This window comes from Hemiscyllium ocellatum, chromosome 27, assembly GCF_020745735.1.
Source record: "Hemiscyllium ocellatum isolate sHemOce1 chromosome 27, sHemOce1.pat.X.cur, whole genome shotgun sequence".
NCBI classification, from domain to species: domain Eukaryota; kingdom Metazoa; phylum Chordata; class Chondrichthyes; order Orectolobiformes; family Hemiscylliidae; genus Hemiscyllium; species Hemiscyllium ocellatum.
Window position 1 is genome coordinate 3,884,457 of NC_083427.1, and position 16,016 is coordinate 3,900,472.

The 16,016-nt window shown below is 47.8% G+C and overlaps 1 protein-coding gene and 1 long non-coding RNA gene across 3 annotated transcripts in view; both read left to right on the forward strand.

Moving 5' to 3' along the window:
• Positions 1-16,016, forward strand: part of LOC132828629 (zinc finger protein 721-like) — a 53,265-nt gene that overhangs the window by 2,689 nt on the left and 34,560 nt on the right. Inside the window, exons 3-4 of the mRNA XM_060845677.1 lie at positions 2,868-3,866; positions 8,551-8,674. Coding sequence (XP_060701660.1) covers positions 2,971-3,866; positions 8,551-8,674 — 1,020 coding nt within the window. The 5' untranslated portion in view covers positions 2,868-2,970. The remainder of the gene's footprint in view (positions 1-2,867; positions 3,867-8,550; positions 8,675-16,016) is intronic.
• Positions 8,333-14,087, forward strand: LOC132828708 (uncharacterized). 2 transcript variants are annotated; one of them, XR_009646141.1, is made up of 3 exons: positions 8,333-8,460; positions 8,783-8,925; positions 12,980-14,087. It is a non-coding gene; the product is annotated as an uncharacterized LOC132828708 (long non-coding RNA). The 2 variants fall into 2 exon arrangements; XR_009646140.1 differs by having other exon boundaries at positions 8,783-8,892.

Consider the following 16,016-nt stretch of genomic DNA (forward strand, 5'->3'; position numbering starts at 1 on the left):
TTCTAAAAGATTGGAGGATTTGAGCTATATGGAGAGGTTGAATAGGTTGGGGCTGTTTCCTGGAGCGTCGGAGGCTGAGGGGGTGACCTTATAAACGTTTATAATATAATGAGGGGCATAAATAGGATAAATACAGAAGGTCTTTTGCCTGGGTTTGAGGAGTCCAGAATTAGAGGGAATCGGTTTAGAGTGAGAGGTGAAAGATATAAAAGACAACTAAACGGCAAGGTTTTCACACAGAGGGTGATGCATGTGTGAACTGGGTTGCCAGGGGAAGTGGTGGAGGCTGGTACAATTAGAGCATTTAAGAGGCATCTGGATGGGTATATGAATAGGAAGGGTTTGGAGGGATATGGGCCGGGTGCTGGCTTATCTGATCGGCAAGGACGGGTTGGACCGAAGGGTCTGTTTCCATGCTGTACATCTCTATGACTCTATGAAAGACTTAACAGCAATCTCGGTTTGTTCAATATATCATTTCAGTTACATGGCCCTGTAATTCTTTTGCTATAAATTCTGTTTCTTATCCTCCTGCTGCCCAGTGAAGGAGCAGTGCTCTGAAAACTAGTACTTCCAAATAAACCTGTTGGACTGTAATGTGGTGTTGTGTGATATTTAACTTGGTCCAGCCCAGTCCAACACCGGCTCCTCCTCATCACAGCCTGTTTGTGGCAGGCCCACTGCAGTGCTCTAGTGAACCTTCGTGCAAGTTCAAAGAACAGCATCTCACTTTCCACTTGGCAGCCTCCAGGACTCGACATCGAGTTCAATAACTTTAGACCCTGATTCCCATCCTTTTCCTTTCTTTAACCCACCCCACCCCCGGTCCTGATATAACATGGGTTGCTTTTAGCACAGTCAGCCATTCCCACGTACACCCAGGCCCATCATCATATCATACCTGTGGCTCGGTGGTTAGCACAGCTGCCTCGCGGCGTCAGGGAGCCAGGTTTGATTCCAGCTCCGGGCGCCTGTCTGTGTGGAGTTCGGATATTCTCCCCGTGTCTGCGTGGGTGTGCTCCCACAGATTAGATTAGGTTACTTACAGTGTGGAAACCGACCCACCGAAGCACAACCCACCCATTTGCCCCTACATTAGCATGGCCAATTCACCTCACCCGCACATCTTTGGACTGTGGGAGGAAACCGGAGCACCCGGAGGTAACCCACGCAGACACGGGGAGAACGTGCAAACTCCACACAGTCAGTCGCCTGAGGCGGGAATTGAACCCGGGTCTCAGGCGCTGTGAGGCAGCAGTGCTAACTACTGTGCCACCGTGCCGCTCACAATCTGAAGATGCACAGGTTAGGTGAATTGGTCATACTAAAATTGCCCATAGTGTTCAGGGATGTATAGGTTAGGTGCATTAGTCAGGGGTAAATGTAGAATCATAGGATTGGGGAATGGATTACTGTTCGGAGGGTCGGTGTGGACTTGTTGGGCCGAAGGGCCTGTTTCCGCATTGTAGGGATTTTTTTTAAAAAAGTGTTGCGTTCAGCACAGCCAACACATTTTCTCACTCTTTATCTTTTGTTATCTCTTATTCAGCTCTTCGTCTGACCTGGCCTGCTATCAATTATCTTCCTCCTTGTTTACTCTCTCTCTCTCTCTTTCTCTCTCTCTCTCTCTCTCTCTCTCTCTCTCTCTCTCTCTCTCTCTGTGCTCTGTCTCCACCTATCTGCTCACTCCCACCCCAATCCCATCACCGAACCTCTTCAACTAATGCAACCACCAGTCTTTCTCACTGCTGACAGTTAGGATGAAGAGTCACTGGACTCAAAATGTTAACGCAGCTTCCTTTCCACTGACCCGGGCAGACCTGCTGAGATTTCTCAGCAATTTCTGTTTTTGCTTGTGTTCTCCAGCATCAGCAGTTCTCTGATTTATTTGACCAATCGATTTCTCCCAACCTTTCATGCCTGAAGTGAATATCTGTCCCGAACATGAAAGGTGGAACTGAGAACCTGCACCCATTGCAGATGGCACCTCCTTAATGTCAGTTGGCTGCAACAGGACTACTGTTAGCATCTGATGTCCACCCTCAAGTTGTGAGGATGTCAGCCTGCCTTGATGTAGACCTGCATGTGGTGTCTTGATCTACAGTTCCTCAATCCTAGGGGATTGCAGAGGAGAGTCTCTTAGTGCAGCACAGAGACATCGATAAACTATCATTCCTACATTCAACAAGTGCAGACTCTCAGCATTACCTGTGAATTACAACTGAGATCGAGCAGGATTTAGTTTGTGTACAAAATGTACGTTTGTAAGAATATTCCTCCCCCCACCACTATTGAGAGGACGGTTCTGTCTTAGATTGAAGCAACAACCGTCCAGACTGCTGCCAGTTTCTTACTGTAAGACTTCATTATTCTTGAGCTCAAACTTGCATAAAATGAATGATAACAGGTTGGCGAGCTTTTGAATTGTTCCCAAAATATACGTGCTGTGTTCCTTGCAACCGTGTAATCGTACCTTTGTGACAGACAACTGTCCTTTGCACTGATGTGTTTTTGTCTGTGTCCTAATTTCATCACCTATTCGCAGTAAATGCAGCCGTTTATAAAAGTCCCTCTCCTTCACCCTGACCTCTACCACCACCACCACCACTACCACTTCCTTTGTTCCCAGTGCTTCTACTGAAGCCTGGGTCTTGTGCCAGCCCACAACGGGTTGGCAGTTTTGCTGTGCTGGTGGGCACATAGTGACGTGAGTGGTGCTGAAGACATCCTAGCAGCAGCACTTGTGGTCTGTTCCGTTCTATGGCATTAACCCCGCAGAATGACTCCGCTCCAATGCACCTTTTGTGCCTGGCAGTTTTGTGGTTGTGGATACTGTCTCATCTCCGTTTCTTTTTCCCCTGTTTAAGCGATTTGTGCAGGAGTTGCAGCCAGATACAGTGCGAAGGCCACATCAGGATCTGACCCCATCCGTCCGGCCTTTGGTAACCTGAATGTCGCTGGGAATTGAACATGGATCGACAAAGGCCCACTCGCGGTGTGCAGGCGAGGCTTCAGACCGGGGCGAGGCCGTTCACCTGCTCCACGTGCGGGAAGGGGTTCACTCAGCAGTCCAACCTGCTGAGGCACAAGCGAGTCCACACCGGCGAGAGGCCGTTCACCTGCTCCGAGTGCGGCAAGGGCTTCATTCAGTCGTACAACCTGCAATTACACCAGTGCACGCACACCGGGGAGAGACCGTTCACCTGCACGGTGTGTGGGAAAGGATTTACTGATTCGTCCCACCTCCTGACACACCAGCGGGTGCACACCGGGGAGAAGCCGTTCACCTGCTCCACGTGCGGGAAGGGGTTCACTCAGTCGTACAACCTGCTGATCCACCAGCAGGTGCACACCGGGGAGAAGCCGTTCGCCTGCGCCGAGTGCGGGAAGGCATTCGCCGATCCGTCCACCCTGCTGAGGCACAAGCGAGTCCACACCGGGGAGAGGCCGTTCACCTGCTCCGAGTGCGGCAAGGGCTTCATTCAGTCGTACAACCTGCAAATACACCAGCGCACGCACACCGGGGAGAGACCGTTCACCTGCTCCGAGTGCGGGAAGGGGTTCACTCAGCTGTCCACCCTGCTGACCCACCAGCGGGTGCACACCGGGGAGAAGCTGTTCGCCTGCGCCGAGTGCGGGAAGGGATTTGCCGATTCGTCCGCCCTGCTGAGGCACAAGCGAGTCCACACCGGGGAGAGGCCGTTCTCCTGCGCCGAGTGCGGGAAGGGATTCGCTGATTCGTCCACCTTGCTGAGGCACAAGCGAGTCCACACCGGCGAGAAGCCGTTCTCCTGCTCCGAGTGCGGGAGGAGATTCACCCGTTCGACCAACCTGCTGACCCACCAGCGGGTTCACGGTCACCCGCAGTGACTAGGTTTTGATCTTCATCACACCCCGGTCTGAACCATGTTCATGGACTGGTGCTGCTGATGTTGGTAAACTCCTGCCCGAGTATTGGGCCCAATAAAAGTCAAACAATAGCGTGGGATTGTAGAATTCCTGACTCATTGGACAGCATCACATTCACACTGGAGAGAAACTGTTCGGCCTTTCAGTGTGATCGCGGATGATCGTCCAACTAAGTAAGCTGTTCTCCCTTTCATCCCACACCCGTTAAGCCCTAAGAACGATATATTCCTCCTCCTTGAAAACATTGTGTTTTAGCCTCAACCAACTTCTGTGGTGGAGAATTCCACTGTCCCACCGCTCTCCGGGTGACAAATGTCCTGCCCGTTACAATCCCAAATGGCAAACCACATATTCCTAGATCTCGACCCCACCTGATTCTGTCATTGGGAGCACCCTCTGACTTTTACAGACAGTTTTGTTTCCCCAAAAGCTTTCTCTATTCTCCACCCCGCCACCTTGAAGGTAGTCATTGGTGTATGCCCCTTTCTTGGTTCTACTACTGTCCCTGATTCTCATCGTTAGCCAGAGTTGGGCCACCTTTCCCGTTTTATTTCTGTGACAGACGGGATGGAACAATTGTTGCAGTTCCTCGAGGCATTTGTTAAATGTTTGCTGTTGCCTGTGCTGTCCCTCGTTCATTGTGGCCAGCTCATTGCTTCAAATCATCTCCGTTTCCTTTACGTCCATTATCCAATGTCAGAGCCGACCGGGGACACACACAAGTTCCAAACGGGGGTAGGCCTTGAAGCCGGCACCACCATCCATCATCGTAGGAGTTAAGGTTTGTAGGGATGGGGAGAGAACAACGGGGATGGGTCTGCACCAACTCCAGGCTGATCTCTCCCCTACCTGCACTGTCCTTCTGCCCGTCCACAGCCGTTAATACACAGCTCGTGTTCATGGCTGGTAGTGTCCATGCTCCACAATGTCAGCAGATGCAGCCTTTAAAACCTGCAGGTGGTGTGAAGCCAAGAAACGTGTCGAACCGTGAGGAAGAAAGTGCAGAACCTCAAGAGGACATAAGTTCCCTTCAGTATTCTGGGTGTGTTTGTGTGATGAACGCGGACTGGAAAATTAGAAAGAAGCCACTGAGCTGTCTGCTGAGCAGATCTAAGAGCTAATGAATGCAAGGAGCATTCGCAACATAGATACAGCATTGGCTAGGCATCAGTAAACGTTGTAGCCAATAACAGTTGGATTTGGATTGCTTGAAGGTGTGCAGTTGGTTTGCACGTGGGTTCACTTTGTAGATCTCTTTCCTTCCTGATGCATGTTGATGAGGTTGGCTTTGTATACAGGGCATGACGTGGGGAAAGGATCTTTCCACCTTGGGGGGATGGTGTTTGCCTGGAATTCGCTGTAGAAAATCTCTCTCTGCAGTGAAAAGGTAATTGGATTTGTACCGTAACCTGCCAGGTGACAGACGAGGTGCTGGAAGGTAGAATTAGAATGGAATGCGTGCTTTTTGACCACACGGACCGAACAGCCTTTTCCTGCATTGTACCTTTTCTATGGTTATTTCCACCTCCTGCCTTAAAAAAATTAATTAAATGACTCTGCCATCCCCACAGTCCAGGAAATGAGTTCTGAATACTCGGGACCGTTTAATAGGGCGAAAAGATAAGAAGACGCCATCTTAAATAGAAGACTCCTTATGTTTAAATGGTGGCTCTGCTTCTAGTGTCTCACATGAGGAAATCATTCTTCTAATGTCCATCTGGAAATTTTATTTTGTGTTTTGGAGAGATTTGAGGCAAAGCCAGAATTGAAGATTTAAAAAAAAAAGCCAGCTGGACCCAGCCAGTAACCACAGCGTCTGGTATTCAATATTTCCACCATCAAGGTTTGCAGGATAGGTGTGTGGAAGCTATTTCTGTTTGTCAATGAATCCGATTAAAAGTTAATTACTCTAATCTTGAGCTATTCAGAAGCAAATTGAAAACAGAAAATGGTGGAAATACTCGACTGTTAAGTGGCAGTTGAGGATTGAGAAAACAGTTTGCACAGTCACATGTTGAAGATTTGTAATGGAAAATGTTTTTTTTCCCATGGGGTGGCACGGTGGCTAGCACTGCTGCCTCACAGCATCAGGGACCTAGGTTCAATTCCCATGTTGGGTGACTGTCTATGTGGAGTTTGCACATTTTCCCTGTCTCTATGCGGATTTGCTCTGGTTTCCTCCCACAGTATAAAGATGTGTAGTTGAGGTAAATTGGCCATTGGTAACTGCCAGTGGGGCTGGCAGCATCTGTTGGGTGCATTAGTCAGGGGTGAATATAAGGTAAGGGAATGGGTCTGGGTGGTGTTGGGATGGATATATCATAGGCCTAGGGAGGGTAGAGATGTAGTTACTTCTTGGGAAATCGGGGGGCGCTACGGAGATGTTGTTTGGACTGTTTACCGAAACTGCCTGTGCAGCTGGACTACCAAGGTCAGACCAATACAATGGCTGCCTTTACTCGGAGACCTTGTTTACGAGACAGACCATCTCGTGGATACCTGCCAAGGCCGAGGCCTGTTCACAGGAGGCCTTTGTCTGTGAGAGATCACGTGTGTGAGTGATTACGTAGCGTTAGCTTAGCGAACAATATATCAAGCAGGGGTTTTGGAAAGATTTCAGAACGTGCCTTCTCCAGTGAGCTAGACACCTCACTGTTCTGTGTACGATTCTCTCTCATTAAACCTGTTTATACTTCTAATCAGACCCGGTGTCTCTCTCCTCCAAACGAACACGGGGACAGAAGACCTGTCCCAACAGTGGGCTACTCTTTAGAGGGTTGGTGTGGACCTGTTGGGATGAAGGGCCGTTAAAAAGGCGGTGGGGGGGCCAGGGTGGCTCAGCGTTACCACGGCTACCTCACAGCAACAGGGTTCCAAGTTCGATTCCAGCCTTGGGCGACTTGTCTGTGTGGAGTTAACACGTTCTCCCCTTGTCCGCGTGGGTTTCCTCCAACTGCTCCGGTTTCCTCCCACAGTCCAAAGACGTGCAGCTCAAGTGAATTGGCTATGCTCCAACACCGCACAGCCCAGATGGTCTCCTTCTTCAAGGACCGCAGATTCCCCCCAGACGTGATCAACGATGCCCTCCACCGCATCTCCTCCACTTCCTGCTCCTCCGCCCTTGAGCCCCGATCCTCCAACCGCCACCAAGACAGAACACCACTGGTTCTCACCTACCACCCCACCAACCTCCGCATACAACATATCATGTTGTCATTTCCGCCACCTCCAAACGGATCCCACCACCAGGGATATATTTCCCTCCCCTCCCCTATCAGTGTTCCGCAAGGACCACTCCCTTCGTGACTCCCTCGTCAGGTCCACACCCCTCACCAACCCAACCTCCACTCCCGGCACCTTCCCCTGCAACGGCAGGAAATGTAAAACTTGCGCCCACACCTCCTCACTCACTTCCCTCCAAGGCCCCAAGGGATCCTTCCATATCCGCCACAAGTTCACCTGTACCTCCACACACATCATCTATTGCATCCGCTGCACCCGATGTGGCCTCCTCTACATTGGGAAGACAGGCCGCTTACTTGCGGAACGCTTCAGAGAACACCTCTGGGACGCCCGGACAACCAACCCAACCACCCCGTGGCTCAACACTTTAACTCTCCCTCCCACTCCACCGAGGACATGCAGGTCCTTGGACTCCTCCACCGGCAGAACATAACAACACGACGGTTGGAGGAGGAGCGCCTCATCTTCCGCCTGGGAACCCACCAACCACAAGGAATGAACTTAGATTTCTCCAGTTTCCTCATTTCCCCTCCCCCCACCTTGTCTCAGTCGGTTCCCTCAACTCAGCACCGCCCTCCTAACCTGCAATCTCCTTCCTGACCTCTCCGCCCCCCCACCCCACTCCGGCCTATCACCCTCACCTTGACCTCCTTCCACCTATCACATCTCCATCGCCCCTCCCCCAAGTCCCTCCTCCCTACCTTTTATCTTAGCCTGCTTGGCAAACTCTCCTCATTCCTGATGAAGGGCTTATGCTCGAAATGTCGAATTTCCTATTCCTTAGATGCTGCCTAACCTGCTGTGCTTTAACCAGCAACACATGTTCAGCTGTGATCTCCAGCATCTGCAGACCTCACTTTTTACTATGCTAAACTGCCCATAGTGTTAGGTGCATTAGCCAGAGGGAAATGGGTCTGGGTGGGTTACTCTTCAGAGGGTCAGTATGGACTGGTTGGGCCGAAGGGCCTGTTTCCACACTGTAGGGAATCCAATCTCATCTAAATCTCATTCAATGGTCAAGGTTTTACCCAGCATTCACAGCGGGACGAACATGAGATTCGAACTTGGCTCAGCCCCGGACGCATGCGCGGGGCGGTTGGGCTCAGGGTGTGCGGACGGCCTGGCCTCAGGCATGCGCAGTGTCACATCGGGATCCGAGCATGCGCATTGTCAGACGGTGATTGGAGCTGGACGAAGTTGGTGGGGAAATGGCGACGTGTGACAGAAAAAAACAATAGAAGTGGGCGGCGGAGGAAGGGTTAGAGCAAGCGAGGTGGGCAAGAAAGTTTTCATAAAGCCGAAGTGAAGGTTAGTGGCGCAGAATTGAGAGCGGATTGGTTCCCCCCCTCCTTCCTCGCAGCGAGGGGCGACGTTACTGTGTTTCTCCTTTTTGCTCAGGCACGGGACCCCCACCGCCGCCAACTTTGTTGGGGGCAGCGGGACATCAGGGCGCCTGCGCGGTCGACATCTTTGTAGGGGGCAGGTTTTGGCAGGGCGCATGCGCTACCTTGTTCTGCAGCTGGTCAGGGAGGGAGAGGCGTTGCACACAGCAACCTGGAACCAAGAGAAATCTTGGTCTCTCCTGATTTTCTATTTTGCACTGACGGTGAGGAATTTTGTAAACCTACAGGGTCCTGGAAGTCGAGGGCTGAGAGACCGGAACGCCACATCAAGATTGAACAGATTGGCTGGATCCACCAGGACCTGGATGTCATCCTCCTCTGAATGTGGAAGGGAAAGGTTTGTTTGCTGATCCGTGGGAAAAGATTTCAGGTATCAGTGAGAGTTGCACAGAACTGCAACAAACCCTGGTTAGAGCGCATCTGGAGAAATGTGTTCTGCTGTGGATAGCAAACCTTCAGAAGGATCTAATGGCCTTGGAAGGATTGTAACAGATGACAAAGTATGATTGAGTCAATATGACTCAGACAAGACCATTTGTCCACTGAGGACACGCAGCTCTCCAAGCCAGTCAGTCACTGTCCCTGCTGTAACCTCGTATCATAAGACAGAGGAGCAGAAATTTGGCCATTCAGCCCATCCAGTCTGCTCTGCCATTCAATCATGGCTGAAAAATTTCTCAACCCCATTCTTCCACTTTTTCTCCATAACCCTTGATTCCCTTGATACTCAAGAACCTATCTATCTCAGCCTTAAACATAGTCAAAGACCTGGCCTCCTCAGCCTTCTCAGGCAGTGAATTCCATAGATTCGTCACTGTCTGGCTGGAGACATTTCTCCTTACGTCTTTTCTAAAAGGTATTCCCTTTACTCCAAGGCTATGCCTTCAGGTCCTAGTCTCTCCTACCAATGGGAACGTCTTCCCAGCATCTACTCTGTCCAGGCCAATCAATAATCTGTATGTTTCAGCTCGATCCTCCCTCATCCGTCTAAACTTCATCAGAGTCCTCAAAAGTTCCTCATATATTAAGCTTTTCATTCCTGGGACCATTCTGGTGAACCTCCTCTGAACACACCCCAGGGCCAATCCATCCATCCTGAGATATGGGACTCAAAACTGCACACGATACTCCAATTGTGGTCTGACCAGAGCCGTATAGAGCCTCAGAAGTACATCCCTGCTTCTATATTCAAATCCTCTCAAAATAGATGCCATCATTGCATTAGCCTTCCAAACTACTGACTCAACCTGCAAGCTTACCTTGAGAGAATCCTGGACTAGAACGCCCAAGAGTCTCTGCACTTCAGACTTCTGAATTTTCTCCCCATTTAGAAAACAGTCCATGCCTCTGTTCTTCCCACCGAAATGCATGACCTCGCACTTTCCCACATTGTACTCCATCTGCCACTTCTTTGCCCACTCTCCTATCCTGTCCAAATCCTTCTGCAGCCTCTCCACCACCTCAATGCTCCCTGTTCCTCTACCTATCTTTATATCATCTGCAAACTTAGTCAGAATTCCCTCAGTTCCTTCTTCTAGATCGTTAATATATCAAGTGAAAAGTTTTGGTCCCAACACCGACCCTTGTGGAACACCACTTGTCATCCTAAGAAGTACCCCTGTTATTCCCACTCTGCTTTCTGCCAGGCAGCCAAGCTTCTATCCATGCTAGCAGCTTGCCTCTGATACCATGGGCCCTTATCTTACTCAGTAGCCTCCTGTGCGATACCTTGTCAAAGGCCATCATGAAGTCCAGGGAGATAATATCCATTGGCTGTCTTTGGTCTAACCTGCTCGTTACCTCCTCAAAGAATTCTAGCAGATTTGTCAGGCATGGCCTCCCATGCTCTATTTTACCATACACTTCCAAGTATTCGGAAATCTCATCCTTCACAATGGATTCCAGGATCTTACCCACGACCGAGGTTCAGCTAATCGCTCTGTAATTTTCTGTCTTTTTCCTTCCTCTCTCTTTTTAAACAGAACCGTTACGTTAGCGATTTTTCCAGTCCTCTGGGACCCTTGCTGACTCTAGCAATTCCTGAAAGATCACGACTAATGTCTTCACTATCTCTTCAGCTATCTCGCTTTGAGCTCTAGGGTATGGTCCATCTGGTCCGGGTAATTAATCCACCTTCAGGCCATTCAGTTTTTCTCACACTTTCTCCTTGGTGATGGCCACCATACTCCGTTCTGCCCACTCACTCTCTTGAATTTTTGCAATATTACTCATGTCTTCCATCATGAAGATTAACGCAAAGTAACTATTAAGTTCCTCAGCCATTTCCCTTGTTCCCCACAACGATCTCTCCAGCGTCATTTTCCAGCAGACCAATATCCACTTTTGCCTCTCTCTTGTCCTGTTCCAATCTTCCTTTATATTACAGGCTAGCTTACAATCTTCTAACTTTTTTTTGCCCTCTGTTGGTCATTGTAATGTTCCTAATCCTCTGGTTTCCCACTGCCCTTCGCCACATTATATGCTCTTTTGCTTTTATTCTATCCCTGACTTCCCTAGTCAGCTATGGTCGCCTCACCTTCCCTGTAGGACAAAGTGAGGACTGCAGATGCTGGAGATCAGAGCTGAGAATGTGGTGCTGGAAAAGCGCAGCAGGTCAGGCAGCATCCAAGGAGCAGGAGAATCGACGTTTCGGGGCATGAGCCCTTCTCCCTGTACCACGCTCTGCTACGTCTCCGGAAGTACTCCTGGAAACCCCTGCCATTCCACGGTTTTTCCTGCTCGGCTCTTCTCCCAGTCAATTCTATCCAGCTCCTCCCTCGTGCCTCTCTTGTTGCCTTTATTCAGCTGTAATACTGTGAGCGCTCTGACTCTACCTTCCCCATGTCAAATTGCAGCGTAAATTCAATCATAATATGATCACTGCCTCCCAAGGGTTCCTTCACCTCAAGCTCCCTTATCAAGTCTGCCTCATTGCACAACACTGAATCCCGAATTGCCTGTTCCCTGGTGGGTTCCACCACAAGCTGCTCCAAGAAGTCATCTCATGGACATTCCACAAATGCAGTCCACTACCAGCCTGATTTTCCCAGTCCACCTGCATATTGAAATTCCCCCACGATCACCGTAACTTTGCCTTTCCTACACTTTTTTTTTGACCTCCTGGTGTATCTTGTGCCCTAGCTCCTGACTACTGTTTGGAAGCCTGTACACAACACCAACTATGTTTTTTATTTAACCTTCGTGATTCCTCAAGTCCACTCACACAGATTCTGCACCATCTGACCCTACTTGGTTTCTTACTATTGATTTAATTTCATTTCTTACTAATAAGACAGTCCACCCCCTCTGCCCACCTTTTTGAATATTCAGCTCAAAATCCTGATTCCTTTGTAGCCACGTCTCCACGATTCCCACCATGTGATACCCACCATAGAGTCATAGAGATGTACAGCTCGGAAACTGACCCTTCGGTCCAACCCGTCCATGCCGACCAGATATCTCAACCCAATCGAGTCCCACCTGCCAGCACACGGCCCATATCCCTCCAAACCCTTCCTATTCATATACCCATCCAGATGCCTCTGAAATGTTACAATTATACCAGCTTCCACCACTTCCTCTGGCAGCTCATTCCATACACGCACCACCCTCTGCGTGAAAAAGTTGCCCCTTAGGTCTCTTTTCTATCTTTCCCCTCTCACCCTAAACCTAAGCCCTCTAGTTCTGGACTCCATGACCCCAAGGAAAGGACTTTGTATCTCTACCCTATCCATGCCCCTCATGATATTGTATACATCTGTAAGGTCACCCCTCAGCCTCCAGGGAAAACAGCCCCAGCCTGTTCAGCCTCTCCCTATAGCTCAAATCCTCCAACCCTGGCAACATCCTTGTAAATCTTTTCTGAACCCTTTCAAATTTTACAACATCTTTCCAATAGGAAAGAGACCAGAATTGCACGCAATATTCCAACAGAGACCTAACCAATGCCCTGTACAGCTGCAACATGACCTCCCAACTCCAAATCCTATCACCAATATCAAAATGCTCTGCTTTTAAATTGTTTATAATGGATTTCCCCCACCCTATGAAAGAGACCCTCGTTATTTATCTTATCAACACCTCTCATGATTTTATAAACCTCGATAAAGTCACCCCTCAGCCTTCTACGCTCCAGTGAAAAACGTCCCAGTCTATCCAACCGGGTTTTATAACCCAAAAGCTCCTGTTTCCAGTTCCAAGGCCGTCTGCTCTGGAATTTACTCCCTAGAACGTTCTGTCTCTCAACCTCATTTACAGTAATCCCAGAAACCCCTGTCTAGCTCACAGTTTTTTTGCGACAGGCCCTAACCTCTCCACCTTGTCAAATGTTAATTTCTGGGGAATATCTTGGCATATTCTATGAAAGGTGCTATTTAAATACAAATTGTTGATTTCTACATATGTCACTGCTTCTTCATCGCTAGGTGAATAACCTGTAACTGTCTACCCATTGTGGGAGCATCTTCACCATAAGTATGAATTCGGGAAGGTCAAACATCCATAGTCGACTGGGAATTACCAACTTTCTGCTGGTATCTCTTGTTGGAGCTACCTGTTCCTAAGAGACACAAAATGACTGGACTTTTCGGAAAAAAAGCTTGCTTCAGCAGTTTAGCGAAAACAATAGTGCCTTTGAGAAGGGGCCTTTCCAAGGCAAAAGGGAGCATTATCTAAACAAGAAATATTTAAGGATGTACATTTCAATGATTTGTAACAAAACACAGAAGAAACAATGAAATTGTAACTTATGAAAAAGTTGAAAAATCACTAAACTACAGCAAGTAATTAATGCTAGTCTCGTTAAGAATGTATTCAACCACAAAAACAACAGCTGAAGTTGTCTTGCAGAAATTATTGTCTGTTTGAAGCTGTTCACAATATTAATAAGTTCTAGTTAAAGAATCGTTAAATAATTACAGAGATAGATTTCAATATAACTTTAAAACCTTATAATGAAAGCACCAAGAGAAACCATGAAAGAGATGCCTGGCTTATCTTGTTTGATTAGCTAAAAACTGTTTACAGTAGAAATAATTTTAAAAATTATAGTATTATTAATATTGAGTTTCTATAACAGCATCAACTTACTTTATAAGTGGGAATGGAATTTGATAGAGTACAATGAATTCAGGCAGTCCTTAGAGATAAACGATCAGGGACATGCCCAAAATAGAACAGCCAGTAACTTTGGAATGCAACATTGAAAGATCCCAAGGCCTTGCGATTATAAGAATTGTTAAAAATCATAAAAAAAACTAAGGAAACGTAGGGCTGTCCATAGGGATGTCCACCGTTGATCAGGTATTTTACATATTTTGGTAGTAGGGAAAAAGAGGAGGGAATAATGTTGTAACAAGAAATGTATAAAAATTCTAATTTTCACTGTAAAAATGAGCGTATGTCATTGATCTCTCTTCCAATCTGAGCTACACATCGTGTTCTCACATTCGAAGCTAGGTTCGGGGAAGATTCTTGGGCCTCTCCCTGCACTAACTGATTATTGTTTGAATAAAAGTCCACCACTTGCCTGAATCATGTCAGCTTCCTGACTCTTTGTCCCCAGTTGAGGGTCGCCCTTTTACACCGGTGAAGCAAAATTAATGTTTCGTGATACGCAGAATGAATTATCAGGTAAAAAATAACCGTACAGAATGAGATTGTCAATACCAACTCAAAATGGAAGGGAAACTGACTCTAGCACAGGAGAAACAATGAAAGATTGCATGAGAAGACAAAACTGGTAAGTAAACAGCACATGGCTCAGGAGCTGATCAGCAGTGGGCATTTAAATGGGCATTGGATAGGCATATGGAGGATAGTGGGCTAGTGTAGGTTAGGTGGGCTTGGATCGGCGCAACATTGAGGGCCAAAGGGCCTGTACTGCGCTGTATTTTTCTATGTACTATGTCTTTCAGACACAGTTGGGAACAGTAACAGTTAAAAGTCAAACCTGGAACAGTGAACATACGGCAGTGGTACAGGTGCAGGTCAGGATGATATATGGCTTGGAGAGAATTGTGCAGATGATAATGCTGCCTTTGTCATTCTCAGTGATAGAGGTCATGGGTTTGGAGCCAGGGTGAGTTACTGTATTAAAAGTGAATTACTGCGGATGCTGGAATCTGAAACCAAAAAAGTGAAAATGCTGGAAAATCTCAGCAAGTCTTGCGGCATCTGTAAGGAGAGAAAAGAGCTGACACAGCTTTGACGAAGGGTCAGTTAGACTCGAAACGTCAGCTCTTTTCTCTCCTTACAGATGCTGCTGCAAGACTTGAGATTTTCCAGCATTTTCTCTTTTTTGAGTTACTGTATTGTTGGGAGATGCGCCAGTTCAGTTAACTGGAGAGTACTTCATCACACTCCGAGCATGTTCCATTCCCTAGTGACAACATCCTGCGGATTCTCCATTGTGCTGCTTACCATTTCTACCCAATCAGCCAGTGCTCTCCATGCCTTGACTCTGACTGTGAAAAAGTTTGCTCTCCCATCATGTTCTTTTGTCGGTTACAAATGGGCAAAGCTTTTCTTTTGTAGATTGACACTAACTAACCCGCTAACCTGGTCTCCTGGCCTAAGCATATCCATGTATCTGCTGTCGTGATACTTACATGATCTCTAATCCTTGCTCACTTGTCTCTTCTGTGCCACTGTATAACTTTTTTTTGCAAGTCCATGTAAAACAAATATTATTACTATCGTCAAACCTGTCCAACAAAAGCTTTAAATTCTACATCATTTGCTTGTAACAAAAGCGTGTAAGTTTTCTTTAAAGGCATTTGACCAAGTTACAACCTTGGGCTTTTCCAACTTTCTTCAGTTCAAAGGCCATACATATTTCATGGGCTCCAGTTATGCCTGTCTCTTTGTGGGAAATATAGAGCATTCCTTGTTCCAAATTTACTCAGTTTCTTCCCCATGACTTTTTTTCTCCAGTATATCAATGGCGTCATTGGTTTTGCTTCCTTCTTTTGCTCAGAATTGGAAAAAATCATTTCTATCCTGCCCTCACCTTCACCTGGCTCATTCCTGACTGCTCCTTTCCCTTCCTTCATATCTCTGTTTGCATACTTTGACCACCAATTACCACTGTAAACCCACTGACTCCTGCAGTTACCCAGACCATCCACCATCACGCTCTGCTTCCTTTAAGGAGTCCAGGCAACTCACCCAGTTTCTCCATCTCAGCTACAGTGACGATGACGCCACTTTCTGCAGAGGGGTCTCCAAAATGTCTACCATTTCCCTCAACTGACAGGGCCCTTAGCCATGTTCGACCCATTTCCCGCACTTCTGCCTTCACCTCTTCCCCCTCTCAACAATAGGGTCCCTCTGGTCCTCGCTTACTGACCCGCCAGGCTCCACGTCCAACCAATTGTCAGTTACCTTCAACGGGATGCCAATTTCCTATTTCCAACAGTTCTTTCCTTCCCTGTCTTGTCAGCGTTCCTCCAGGGCACTGGT